The 14033-nt window shown below is 36.2% G+C and overlaps 1 protein-coding gene across 1 annotated transcript in view; it reads left to right on the top strand.

Annotated features, from left to right (window-relative positions):
• The first annotated feature begins 6717 nt into the window (after nt 1-6717).
• The window catches only part of LOC119805413 (fibronectin type III domain containing protein 3C1-like), a 46305-nt gene continuing 38989 nt past the window's right edge, over nt 6718-14033 (top strand). Inside the window, exons 1-3 of the mRNA XM_038317371.1 lie at nt 6718-6795; nt 7496-7612; nt 7953-8028. Of these exons, the coding sequence (XP_038173299.1) occupies nt 6718-6795; nt 7496-7612; nt 7953-8028 (271 nt within the window). The remainder of the gene's footprint in view (nt 6796-7495; nt 7613-7952; nt 8029-14033) is intronic.

The following is a 14033-nucleotide window of genomic DNA, read 5'->3' as shown; positions in this document are numbered from 1 at the left end:
GAAACTTTGGTGATTTTAACAAATAAATAGTGCCACAAAATAGTAATTAGTAACCTTGGAAAGTTAAAATCCTTCTTGAATTTTGAATGCTAGTGCTTAAGGGGGAAATAAATTAAGTTAAAGTATACTGAAAGAGTATTAAGACACTAGATTTTTTAAATATATTTTTTTATTCTTGGAGGAATTCATACTTGTATGCAGTGTATTTTGAACATAACCAACCCCTGCTCCATTCTAACTGTCCCCTATCCTCTCCCATTCCTTATGATGTTCTTTCTTCTCTTTTGTTTTATAATAAAATGAGTCCAAATCAGTACTTCTAGAAAGTACATGGGTGTGGGGTCAACCAGTAGACAGTGTACAAGTATTCGAAGAAAAAGGAAAACTCTCTCCCCCTGCCCCCAGAAACTCTCAAATGTCAGTATCTCCTCACTAGAGTTGGGGCATCGTGAGGTCCTCACCAACCATTTGGCTGCTCTGACTTCATTAATGCAAAGGCCATAAGACATGGGAATTCTTAAGGAACTTCTAAATAAAGCTGGAGAAATAGCTCAGCAGTTAAGAGCACCTGTGCTTGCAGAGGACCTAGGTTCAGTTCCCATCACCTACATGGGAGCTCACCACCATCAAAAACTCCAGATATAGGGGATCTTCCCTATCTTCTGATCTCTGTGGGCACTAGGCACACATGCAGTGCATGTACATACACAGAGACAAAACACTCATATAAATAAACTAGAATAAATAAATCATGCTTTTAATTTTACAAAAGAAACTTTTAGGCAAGTAGGTAGATGGTATTTATCTGCCACATGAACATTCCTTTGTAAATTTAATACTTTGTTTTAAACGTATTACCAGCATTGTTCTTTATTAACACATGAGGATATGGTATTTTCCCCTCTAAAACCTGTAGATTGGAAAGCAGTTTTAATGGGGACTATGCAAGAATCAAAATCCAAAGTTAAGACTGCACAGTCTTATGTGTATGGATTAAGGAATAAATATAGAGATTATAGGTTGCAAGGTAAATTGGGTTAGAGGATAAACTGAAAAGTAACTGATCTTGAGTAAGTTCTGGTTTTGGTCACCAGATTATGTGGGTGGAACAAGATTGAAAAGTCATGAAATTCTTACACTATGTGCCCTTTGTCTGAACTGGGAATGTAATTCAATGGTAGACCACTTGCTCAATATGTGCAAGACTCTGGCTTTGACCCTCAGCCCTGAAAAGGAGGAGCACGATAGGAAGAGGAGGAGGCAGCCAAGTAATAACACAACTAAATGTCCTTCCTCAAAAGAATTTAAGCATTGAAACTTTCAGGCAGATGGGTGGATGACAGTAGAAAAATCTGTGCATTTCCCTGGTTCCACACATTATCAGATACGATAATCGTGTCAGATACTCAGCACTAATACAGTATTGTAAAAAGCCTGCTTCATGTGCTATTGTAAAGATTATATGGCTTTATGTGTGAATAATGCTTAGATTGGTGCTTAGAATTTTCTGTTATTATTGCTGTTTCAGCTATTTTTAATATTTGTCTTCTTGTATGTGTCTATGTGTGAGTGTATGTAGGTGCACTCATACACAATAAGGTACATATGCAGACCAGAGGTCGATGTTCGTTTCTCAAACTCTCTCCACCTTATTGTATTTTGAGATGGGTTCTATGTTTGAACCTGCAGCTTCCTGATTGATAGATTGGCTAGCCAACAAGCCCCAGGAATCTACCCACTCATTCTCAAAGTTCTGGGATCCTAAGCATGTACTTCTGTGTCTGGCCTTTACATGGAAGCTGTAATTCTGACCTCAGGTCCTCCTGTTTGCACTACAGGCACATTCCCATGGTGCCATCTTCTCAACCCCTTTTTGTTTGTTTTATTCAATTAAACTTCTTGCAATATTCTGAGAAGTCATTTGTGTCAAAATAAGCATATGTCTTTGTGAGTTAATAATATAGTGTACAGTAGTATGAATACAATTAATAATATTGTATTATGTATCTCAAAATAGAAGGAATATGAGGGTACTCCTCATAAAAATGATAAAAGTTTAAACTAATGATTATACTAGTTCCTAGGAGTTGATTTAATGTACTAATTAAAGCATCCCATTTTACCTTATAAGTATAAATATGATGTATAAATTTGATATGTCAATCAAAATGCTATGTATTTCTAGTGGTGACATTTAACAGAGACTAGTAAATATTGCCTTATATTGGGTGTGGACTTCAACCTCACCTTCAGAATTAAACTGGTCTTTCAAAACAGTGACTACTAGGGTTGACTTGAAAGGAGCCTGGAGATAAGATCCAGCTATGTCATCTGATGTTGATCGACCCTTTTGGCCTTATTTGATGAAGACCTAAAGATATTGGTAATTTTGCATCATTCCTGAGGTTACCATCATTAGAGTACGTTTCTTGATCCAACTGTTGTATCCATGAGAAAATGCAGTTGGAATTCACTTTCAATACGTAATATTAGAGAACTTTGCTTTTTGATGTAAATAGTTTTCTCTGATATTATCTATATAAAATAGCAAATACCTTGAGTGATTGCTACAGAAATGGTTTTATCTCTAAATTGGTAATTATCCTTTTTTTTTTAATTTGAAGCTTGCCCATCTGTTCATGTGATGCATAGGGGAAACTAGTTATCCTCAAGGTAATAATTTATTTATATATTAAATTGTATTATTTAACAAATGCTTTTTTCTTTGGAAATAGAGCATTTAATTTTGAAAACGTTGTAATTGGGGCTATTTTCCAGTGATTGCCTATTAGAGGAGGGTATTTGCAGGTAAAAACGTCCAGCCTTCATTCAACATTTCTAAAGTGCCTGCTAAGCACTCAGCTGTATAGAATACAAACAAAACAGATCTTGCCTAATAAGGGGCAAAGCAAGAATTTGACCCCAGGTCTTTTGACCATCAGGCATTGCTATAAAACAATGCACTCTACCTTCTTTGACATGAAACAAAACTACTAAAATAATAGCATCACTTGTTCTCCTTCACCGAGACCGAGTAAGCTCTACCAATTCCCTGAATGGTTAATATGGATATCAAAGAAATACACCGTGTGCTTTATGTAAAGTCAAAAGATAAATTTAAACTGAAAACCTGGAGCAAGAAAAAAAAACTCTAAAAAATATCTTTTGAAATAATGTCTTTCCAGTCATGCCAGCCTGTATTTACAAGCACCAGTTCCTAACCATGCTACCCCCAGAAGATACACTTTTCTGCTTTTCAACAAAAATTGAAAATAATGTTTAAGGTTCATGTATTTATTTTGAAATTACTCAAACATGGCCTAGAATAAAGTGTTCATAAATGACATCTGAAGCATTCTACTTGTTGGAGTAGACACAGATTCAGATGTCAAAGCTGCCTATTTTAAATATCTTTATTTCTTTACAATAAAATAACAGTGAATGTTTCTATTGGATCATTCATTGAATTAAACTGTAGCAATTACCAAGTCAGAGTGTTTCCTTGTGATCCTTCCCTTTGCTGCATTTGATATTTATGGTAAATGTGACAAGTCACATAATTTAGCCTCAACATTTATGTAGTGAAAAGTAAAAAAAAAATCCCATATTACAACATGCAATAGAGCATCTGCACTTTTTAAATGTAATTGTTTCTGAACTGAGTTTGAAAATGCTTGAATCTAAAACCACCTTGAAATTAAACGTATAAAATCAGCTAAGAAGCCTTAATGTGTCTATTTTAACATTTTCTCATAAATTTCTAAAGCTTTTTGCTTCTAAAAAGCCTATTGTTCCTTGTGGTTTGCAATTCCTTTTTTCAGTCACAGTTAATGAATTTTGTTCATATGCAGTTAATTTATTGAAATGAATTTCAGGGGATTTGTAGTTGCACAAATGCCACTCCCAGCATTTTCTTCTTTAGAGCTCTTGCGGTTAATGCATTACATTCATAGGCCAATTACAGCACAAAGTGGTAGCAGAGTAATGGTAAATTTATGAGGAAAATGGAACAGAAAAATGAAAGCATAGGATTTTTTTTTTCAGGAACCTTCAAGAGCCTGAAAAGCAAAACTTTTAAAGCTTCATTGAAAAAGGTACTTCACCTTATAGAGTAGTTAATTGACCTACTTAATGAGGTGGAAAATAGACTATGTTGGATGAGAGGTATTTAATGAAGCAATCTTAGAAATTCTCTACATGAGAAAAAAATCCTTGGCAACCAAGCTTTTGTCAAATTGTCCTTCATTGTGTACTTATTTATCTTACTTGTACCTAATGGATGGAAGCTGTATTTAAAACAGCTGTTAAACTATGTTGTTGATAGGTAAGTTATGTGTTCTTATTCCTTTAGCCAACTTGTGTTTGTAATAATACTTATATAACTGTGGAAGTTCAGTCCTAGAGCTTTTACACTTTGTTGATATTTTGAATATACTAAAAAGAATAAGTGTGTCCTCATTAAAATAATTGTGTTATTATTATGCTTAAATTTTGGTGGTGGTTATATAAATAGTCATAGTATGTTAAATTTTCATTAACATTTCATTTTATGTGTGTGCAAATATTTTGTCTATATGTATATATGTACACTATGCGCTGGCCTAGTGCCCATGGAGGTCAGAAGAAGGCACTGGGTCACTTGGATCTGGAGTTACAGAAGGTTGGAGCTGCCATGTGGGTGCTGGGAATTGAACCGAGGTCCTCTGGAAGAGCAGCCAGTGCTTCTAAGCTCTGAGCTATCTCTCAACACCCAAAACAGTCATGCTATCTATAAGAAATTCAAGATCTAACCAAGTTTAATAGTGAATTTTTGATTATGAAATTAATTATAACGTTATAAGGAAAAACACAAGTCACTACCCATGCTGTAAAAGGGAACTAGATCACTTACCTAATAGAGAGAACTTAATTTATAAGATTTAAAGGTTCAAAAGTCCAAAAAGGAAATTGGATCCATGTAATGTTTGTTATGGGAAAACAATTTTAAGATGTTTCTATTTTAGAGAATATGATGCCAATTATAATTTCAGAACAAGTAAAGCTCCTTTGTCAATTTGAAGAGTAGTTAGTTCTCTCTTCTGTCTGTCCACTGTGAATCTGTTGGCATATGGATGGCCATAAACCAAAAAATTCTAGCAGTGGTGACATAATAAATGGTATCAATTTAAGATGATTTGCACAAATGATTGGAAGTTCTGATGAAATTTGGTACACTGGGGAGTGAAAAAGAAGAGAAGTAGAGCAAGGCAGAAAGAGAAGGAAAGAGGAGGAGAGAAAGGAAAGTAAGGAGAGGGAGAGAAAGAAGATGCAGAGAGAGGAAAGAGAAGAAAGGAGAGAAAGGAAGAGAGACGAGGGGGGAGAGAGAGGATACAGAGAATAGGGGAGGTAAAGAAAGGAAATAGGAGAGAAGAGAGGAAGAGATATAGGAGGGGGAGAAGGGAGTGAGAGAGAGGAGAGGATTGGAGGGGGAGGAAGAGAAAGAGAGAGATTCTGCTTTTAAATTATACTGAAAGTTGATCAGGCTAGCCATCAGAATAGGTCACAAAGCAATGAGTTTTGCTCTAAATTGAGCCAATACATTGATTACAAAAGGTATTTAGAATAATGTAAGTTGCTTGGCACTCCTGAGGAGCCATTTTAGGCTCTTAAAGGGGTGACTTTTCACTATCCATCAAACTTTAAAAATGTGTGTTTTCTCCTGATAGATACAATCCAGATTTCTTCATGATTCCAAAACAGTTGTCTTTTCAAATTACTTAGCTTTAATTTGTAGTGACGCAATATTCACAAATAAGAAGTCTCCTAAGACCATGTTAAAAACTTGCAAAGAAAATGATATCACCAAATTATGACATATGCGTTCTTTTTTAATTTATTTATTGTTAATTAAAAATTTCCACCTCCTCCCCTCCTCCCATTTCCATCCCCCTCCCCCCACCCCTTCCCCTCCCTCTCCAGTCCAAAGAGAAGTCAAGGTTCCCTGCCCTGTGGGAAGTCCAAGGTCCTCCCCCAAAGGGCTATGTCACAAGACCCTCGTTTCAAGACTTGCCTCAACCCAGAGAGGGTCTGTCTTGAGCATCTTCTTTATATCTTGAAAGTAATCACATTTTCCTTTCTGTTCTCACTTAAGTGTTTATTTTGTTGTTTAGTGTCATCTATAGATGAAGTATTCCAATCAGGAAAGAAATCAAAGTTTAAAATTTGGTTTTAAAATTTTATGTTAGATTTGAGCTGCTTGGTTTAGTGTCCAAGACAACTAAGGCAAATTTCTGTATTTCTAGCATAATTAATGGGAACCAATTAGTTCTTACAACTATGTTTACAATATAAAATCTTACTTATAACTAATGTCATAAATTGGAAATCAGTTGGTTGAACTGGATGTAAGTAGATCAAATAGACAATGACTTGTTTAACAAATCCTTATTCATGTTGTTTAATGAGCTATCTTTGTCTTCACATGAACAAAGAATAAACAATCAAGCCAAAACTACCAATTCCACACTTGGTTCTGTTATTTATGAAGATCAATGATGATTGTAAATGTCTTTATGTAATTCTGCTTAAGTCATATATTCCTAGAAAGGAAAATTAAGATGGATTTTCTCAGAAGTATCTTGTCATGTTTTGCCATTTAATTAATCTGTAAGTTTCTGTTTGTTTGTTTGTTTGTTTTAGAAGTATCAATTAATGTGACAGTCAATCCTTTTAGACTCAATGGAACATCAACTTGCACCTTTTCTTTCTGAAATACCTCCGGCAGTGCCAATAATCAATGGAGATCCCATGTACCCTGTAAGAGAAGTTTTGCTTCTTTTGATTTGCACTATAACTGGTTTAAATGTTATGAAATCTGGTGTTGGTTTTCATTTAGATTATTTGTGACTTTTATTGTCAGTTACTTGGGAAGGTTTTTATTGTTGTTTTGTTTTTATCTTTTCAGCATTGGTTATTTTCCTTATGGGCGTTTTGAAAATCACTTAAGACATTCAATACTAGCTTATCCTACATAAATTTTCTTTTGAATTAATTTAGCTGCTTTTTAATACTCTTTTCCATAACTTAAAAGGCCTAGTCCTATATAGTAAAGTTTCTACTACCTATAGTTTCATAATGTTCCTCCTCACTCATTCAGTTAGGAGTTCAGTTATCTAATAATTGGAAGTATTGTATTTGAGTAGCAAAAACTTCTATGAGTAAGACTGGTTTCTAGAAATTTAAAAGTATAATTCAGATTTAAAATTTGCCCCTTTAGTAGATTCAATAGATGGCCTAACTTAGCATATAATGTAAAACGATGATGAATGTTTTGTCTCTTGAATTAAAACAAAAGCAAACCTGGTTTTTTAGCATAACATCATGGACAGAAATAAGTGAGATATATGCATATGTGAAAATGTCAAAATTATGTTCATTTTTATTATTACTGTATAATAAAAATTTTATTTCTAAAAATGAAAAAAATTGTAATTGTAATCAAAATTACATTTTTTAGATGGAGAATTACATTCTGGACCCCAACGCCATGGCGGCATATCCTAATTATTCACACACCATGAATCAACTCAAGATATTTAATACCTGGCCTTCTTGTCCCCAATACTGGACTCAAGTATGTCTGAATTTTACCTTCAGATAAATTTTATTTTCTGGGATTTTGTTTGTTTGTTTGTAGAGTTTTTGTTCTGGGGATAAATGCAGAAGAGAATAATGTCTTTCCACTTCAATGCACCTGTTTTCTATGACCTTATTAAGCTTTACTGTGGTGGAGGAGTAACCTGTTCTTACTAAGGGGTATTGAATTTCTCCTAAGTGCCCATTAGTCCAGTTGTATTCTTCTCCTTGAGCATTTTGAAATACCCATAATTGGGAGCCTGAATATTATTCAAAAATAATGACTTTTTCCATAGATTCACAAAAAAGTGTGTCATTAAATAATTATCTATTTCTAGATTGTATTCGTTCAAGTTAACCCCGGAGAGGTCCTTACAATAAAAGCTGATGATGGGTCCTTTCAGCACATTCAAGGTTTGTTAAAGTAGAATTAGATGTGTGTTTATCTTATAATTAGATCGAATGAACCTAAATATTACTGTAAAATCACTAACAATTCAATATTATGTCTTACCACTTGCAAGACACAATACTGTTAAAATATTCCTCATAGGAGTTTAGCATCAACAGCATGAAAGATAATCTTGCTAATCCGTGATGATACTTTGTTTGTAATCTAACAAATAAAGTTTACCTGAAGATCTGAGTGCAGAGCTAAGCCACTAGTTAGCCATAGAAACCAGGCAGTGGTGGCATATACATTTAGTCCCAGTGAAGGGGAAGCCTAGCCAATCAATCACCTTGTTTGTAAGGCGTGTCCCCCTTAGGCTAATACTGACTTATAAAATCTTGCGGGCCTGTGGCCCACCTGCACTTTGTTTTCCTGCACTCCTCGCTGGAACCTTGGATTTGTAAGTTCCCTTTTCTTTCCTTTATTAAAGCTTTATTAATATTAAATAATATTAAATTATTATTTCCTTTATTTAATATATATATTAAAGCTAGTCTGGTGAATTATAACTGCCGATCAACCACGCCCCTTCAGTCCCAGTACTTGGCAGACAGAGGCAGATTGATCTCTGTGAGTTCAAGACCACCCTGGGCTACACGAGATTCAATCTGTGTAAAAGAGAAACAGAGCGCACACAAAGGTAATCCCAGATTTTGGGATCCCATGCCTTTAATCCCAGCACTAGGGAGATGTAGACAGGAGTCTCCAGCTGAACAGAAAAAGAAATATAAGGCAATAGGAAACAGGAACTCAGATGCAGTCTGAGCATGCAGTCTGAGGATGCAGTCTGAGGTTTTATAGAGCAAGCATTCAATCTGAGTATTCATGAAAAAAGAAATGTCCTTTCCATCTGAGGTTGAGGTTAGAGCTAGTGTCTGGCTGTTCTGCTTCTCTGATCATTAGGCAGGCTTTATATGTTAGATTACAAACAAAATATCACTACACTAATCTTTGTAGAAATCTTCAAAACTAACTTTTAAAACATGAAAGCAAGTTAATTGAGGAATTCTATTCGAAGAATTCCAGACATTGTAGATAGCGATTGCTATTTATAGTTTTACTTTTGACTTCAGTATGGGGATTTAATCAATTTACAATGTGATAAGTGCTAATGCTTTAATGTAATAGTGAAATCTTTGAAGCAGTTTGTGTACTGCAGGCTAATACAGAGAACTATTTATGTCCATTAAGATGTTTGGCATATTTGTCAGACTGGAGAATATCAAAAGGCAGTGAAAATATCTGCATATACTCTTTTTTTCCTTTTTTGTTATTAAAGATTTCCATCTCCTCCCCCTTCCCTCCCCTCCCTTCCACCCATACCCCCACTCTACCCCTCTCCAAGACAAAGAGCCATCAGGGTTCCCTTCACTATGTTAAGTCCAAGGTCCTCCCAGCTCCCCCTAAGTCCAGGAAGGTGAGCAACCAAACTGACAAAGCTCACAGTGAGCCCATCCATGCTGTGGAGGTCATGTTCATTGCCATTGTCCTTGGTTTCTCAGTCCTCCTCCGCCGTCAGCCACATTCAGAGAGTCCGGTTTGGTCCCCTGTTCCATCAGTCCCAATGTTTGCATCAGAATGGAAGGCAACAAAAGACAAGCTAACATATCATTCATGTAGGCTACTTTTTACAGAGTTCTATCAATAATATATCATAAAAATTAAAGAACATCTGAATTATAGTGGCATATATTCTTATCAAAGTTAAATACAGGTTTATTGAATTTATATAGCTAAGTATAACTCATGAGCAGAATGAAACATAAATTCCTCTTAAAGGTCTTTCCCCTCTTTTAAAAAGATGAAAACATATACATTATTACTTCATGTATGTACATAATGTATTGTGATCATACCTCAATTGCCTTCTCTTGCACCTCTCCAACTGATGCCCTTTTCCCATCTACTCTCTCCTCTGCTTTCATGGATGAAGCTGCTTAGTTCTGGTCATCAATTGAGTTTAATTAGGGTTTCTTACATAAGCATGGACAGAGTTTTCTATGGGACTGCGGACAACTTAGGAATGGCTACACCACTGTAAAAATATCTCTGTGTTTTCCAACCATGATTAAGTGCCAATAATTTCTCAGGGAATGTGGGGCCTTGTGACCCCCACTCCTATAGGAACTGTTAACTGCCTGTAAAATTTTAAAGACACACACACAAATATATATCCTAATTTTTTAAAAAATCATGTTGTTGAAAGGTAACATCTCTTATTAACCTCCAATATGTACAGACTATACTAAAAAACTAGATATACTTTTACAAATATGTATCATATAGGTATGAGTATTTAATTGATCAGTTTTAGACTGTTCTACAGATGGAACCTTCAGAAAGCTCATTCTTTCACATTTCCAACAAATATTTTTTAATGCCTAGCATGCACCATCATTGCACTTGGTACCCAGTAACAATAATGTCCAGGAGAGAGGCCACACATATAAAGTATTGAATACAGTAATCTTATTTGAGTATATTTTAATTATACATAAGCATTTTATTATGTATGAAAACAGAAATTACCTCAATTTCAAATGGTCAGTAATAAAATATATTGCTTTATGTTCATAGGCTTAATATTAACTATTTTAAATTAAGATGGATTTTTGTTTTATGCTAATTATTTTATATTCTAAAGTGATTTTGATCTACTGCTTTGTTGGGAATGACAGTAAAAATCCAGAGGCCCAGCAAATGTTCTTACCAGGCCATAATAGATGCAGAAAAGATTGATTAAATTGGCAGAAATAGACGTACGGTGGGCAGTTTGTGAGAGATGAATCTACCCCTGAAAGGGAATAGGATTCTTTTATACAGTGAAGCAAAGTTACTTAGTCTTACCTCATTTGTATGGGTCTATATTTGGATACATAAACAAGCATCTCACTCCCTTGTTAAGTAGTAAACTGTATAGCACCAGTTGTTGAGGGAGTTGACCACTTAGAATAAGGCATCATGGAGCCTTAAGAGTTATAAGACTTCTTAGCAGGGTGGTGGTTGCACACACCTTTAGTCCCAGCATTTGGGAGGCAGAGTCAGGTGGATCTCTGTGAGTTTGATGCCAGCCTGGTCTACAGAGTGAGTTCCAGGACAGACAGGGCTGCACAAAGAAACCTTGTCTTTAAAGAAAAGAATTAGTAGACTTTAAAACAGGATATAGTCATATGTCTTTAATTTCTGCACTCTGGAGGCAGAGGCAGGAGGATCTCTGTGAGTTCAATGCCAGCCTCCTCTACATAGAGAGTTTTAAGATACCCAGGGCTAAATAGAAAGACCCTATCTCAAAAAAAGTTATTAGGATTTAAATACATACACACACACATTTATATATATATATACATGTATATATATATATGTGTGTGTGTGTGTGTGTGTGTGTGTGTGTGTGTGTGTGTGTGTGGTCAGGTTCTTACTAATGAGGAGCCAATAGTTAAAATGTGGGGGCAGGGTGTTTTTATTTTTAGCTCTTTTATTTTTAAATTTGCTCCCTGATAGAACAGCAGGGTCAAGTCATTAAATATCACCTGTTCTTTTAGTCTTACCTTGCACTATCCCTATTTGATTAACATATACATGATATTTCTGTCTCAGGGTCAGGCAGGTATTCCTTAAACTACTGTAAGCAATGCTACAGATGAGGCCTTTGGAAAATTAAACTGGTCCTGAAGGGCCTTGGGGGCTGCTGAGATTTGATCTAGTTCCATAGGCTAATTTGGTCAAGTATGTTAAGCCTAAGAAGCCATTGTGATTAGTCTTCTATTGGTAACTATGCCTGTTGTAATTACCTTTCCCACTAAGAAAGGTATTGGCTGAAAAGCCCTTATAGGTCAAGATATTTCAAAACAGGATACCTGGAGGAGCAGGAAGAAAGGACTAACTTGGGCAATGAAGGTATTGGTACAGGTATGAGATGAATTATCCATAAGGCAACAAGAGATATTAGTTCTATGTGGGATGAAGGCTGCTGAGGAATTAAGGCACATGTGATGATTAAATAGAAAAGTACATGATTAGGGCATTTTAAAAGGAGGAAGTTGAGACATGAAAGAAAGGAGTAAAGATGGGAGGACATGAGTCAAGGTAAATGATAACTTCAGTTCAAGAATAGTTTTAAAAAATATATCCCTGAGGACCACAAGATGGCTCTGCAGGAAAAAGTTCTTGCCATGCAAACCTGAGAACCTGAGTTTAGTTCCCAGAGCCCACAAACAAGGAGAGAACTGACTTCTGAAATTATTTTCATGATGGAGGAGGGTCATCTGTCTACTTTCATTGTTTAAACTGCCTTGGCCCTTTGATAGGACAGAAAATTAGGTAGGCAGAGTAAACAAAACAGGATGCTAGGTAGAAGGGAGTGAGGCAGATGCCTCAAGCAGACGCCATGTCTCTCCTCTCCGAGACAGATGCAGGTTAAGATCTCTCCTGGTAAGCCACCTCTTGTGGTGCTACACACATTAATGGAAATGGGTTAAGCAAGATGTGAGAATTAGCCAATAAGAGGCCAAGGCTAATGGGCCAGGCAATGTTTAAATGAATACAGTTTTCATGTAATTATTTTTGGTGTAAAGCTAGCCGGCGGCTGGGAGCTGAGAAGCAGCCCACCACTTCTCCTTCTACAGATGGGGGTGCTGTTAATCAGATCTTTTATGGTATAATCTGTGTGGTAGGTATATCTCAGTTACCAGTTGAGTGAAGTAAATTTTTGAGGGTGTTTACAGCAACCTTTTAAAAGGCTGTGGTCTGTCATACCATATCGGGATAGAAGCAATCCATATGGTCTCATCCTCTGTGAAAACAAAAGAAGACCCTCTCCAAAGCATCATATCCTTAGACCCAAATTTGGAAGTCATGATACCTTTAGAAGATATATGTTGGTTTAGTTTGGCAGCCCATACAATGAAATGGTTTTTTTGTACTTAGCTCCTTTACAGTCAAAAAGTTCAAAGAAAACATAATAATACAAAGATTCCAGACTCTCTGTGAATTTTTTATTTTTACGTGGTTTATTTTTATTTTGTCATTTTAATTCATTTTATCTCTTTAAAGACTTTACCCTTTTTTTAAATCATTAACTTTATTTTTTATATATTTTTTTCTTTTAAGCCTACGTACACTCATCCAACATTGTGACCCATTTAAAGGTCTTTTATGTCTGAATCTGTTTTATTGTGAATCTGTAATTCTTTACTATCCAGGAGCACTTCTTAATATGTTAAGCATTTTTTAAAAACTTAAGTTGTGCCAAGTAGAGGTAATACAGTACCGCCTGTTTCCTGCCTAGTCTAAACCATAACTGTTGTTATCATGGTAAGTACAATAGTTCCTGCCTGAGACCAACACGGTATAGCATGGTGGAGCCTCTCCGCTCATGCCTTTGAGCCATGTGAATGGCACAGCTAACATGGCGGAGCTGCTTGTGCCTCTGAGCCATAGCACGCAATGACCCCCTTTTAGGCACACAGTGAGTCTAGTTGCCATCAAACATATCATAGCATTTTACTCCAAATGCTCCATTCAAAAGCTTTGTCTCCTGCAGGAGCCAGGCAGAGATCGCAATGGCGGCACAGACCAGAAACTGGTATTTCAAAACCGCCATTTTCTAGTAGACATGATCCCATTGCCTACCCAGGCAGAAAGAGCTGAGCCACAGGCATGGTCTCAGCTACTTTGTTCCTGACCGCAAGTGGGCCCAGAAATGCTCCATAGTCAGAGTTTGCACCAGCAGGGCCCAGGAAGCCATGTTTTAAAATGGCTGGCATGGCTTTTTTTCTGCCACTATTGTTGAATTAGGAAATCTCTCTACAGCACGCCCTAGCAAACAGCAAAAAGCTGTGTTAAACTCTCCCTTTTTTTAAAGCCCTCTCAGGTTTTTAAGTGGATTTAACCCATCACATTGGAGCACCACTCTGTAGATGAAATGGGGGAGGGCTGCTTCCTGCCACCTGGCTAGCTGTACCCAAAA

Source organism: Arvicola amphibius, chromosome X (assembly GCF_903992535.2).
Source record: "Arvicola amphibius chromosome X, mArvAmp1.2, whole genome shotgun sequence".
Lineage (NCBI taxonomy): Eukaryota > Metazoa > Chordata > Mammalia > Rodentia > Cricetidae > Arvicola > Arvicola amphibius.
The sequence above is the reverse complement of the archived record's forward strand: the minus strand, read 5'-3'. Positions and strand labels throughout refer to the sequence as shown.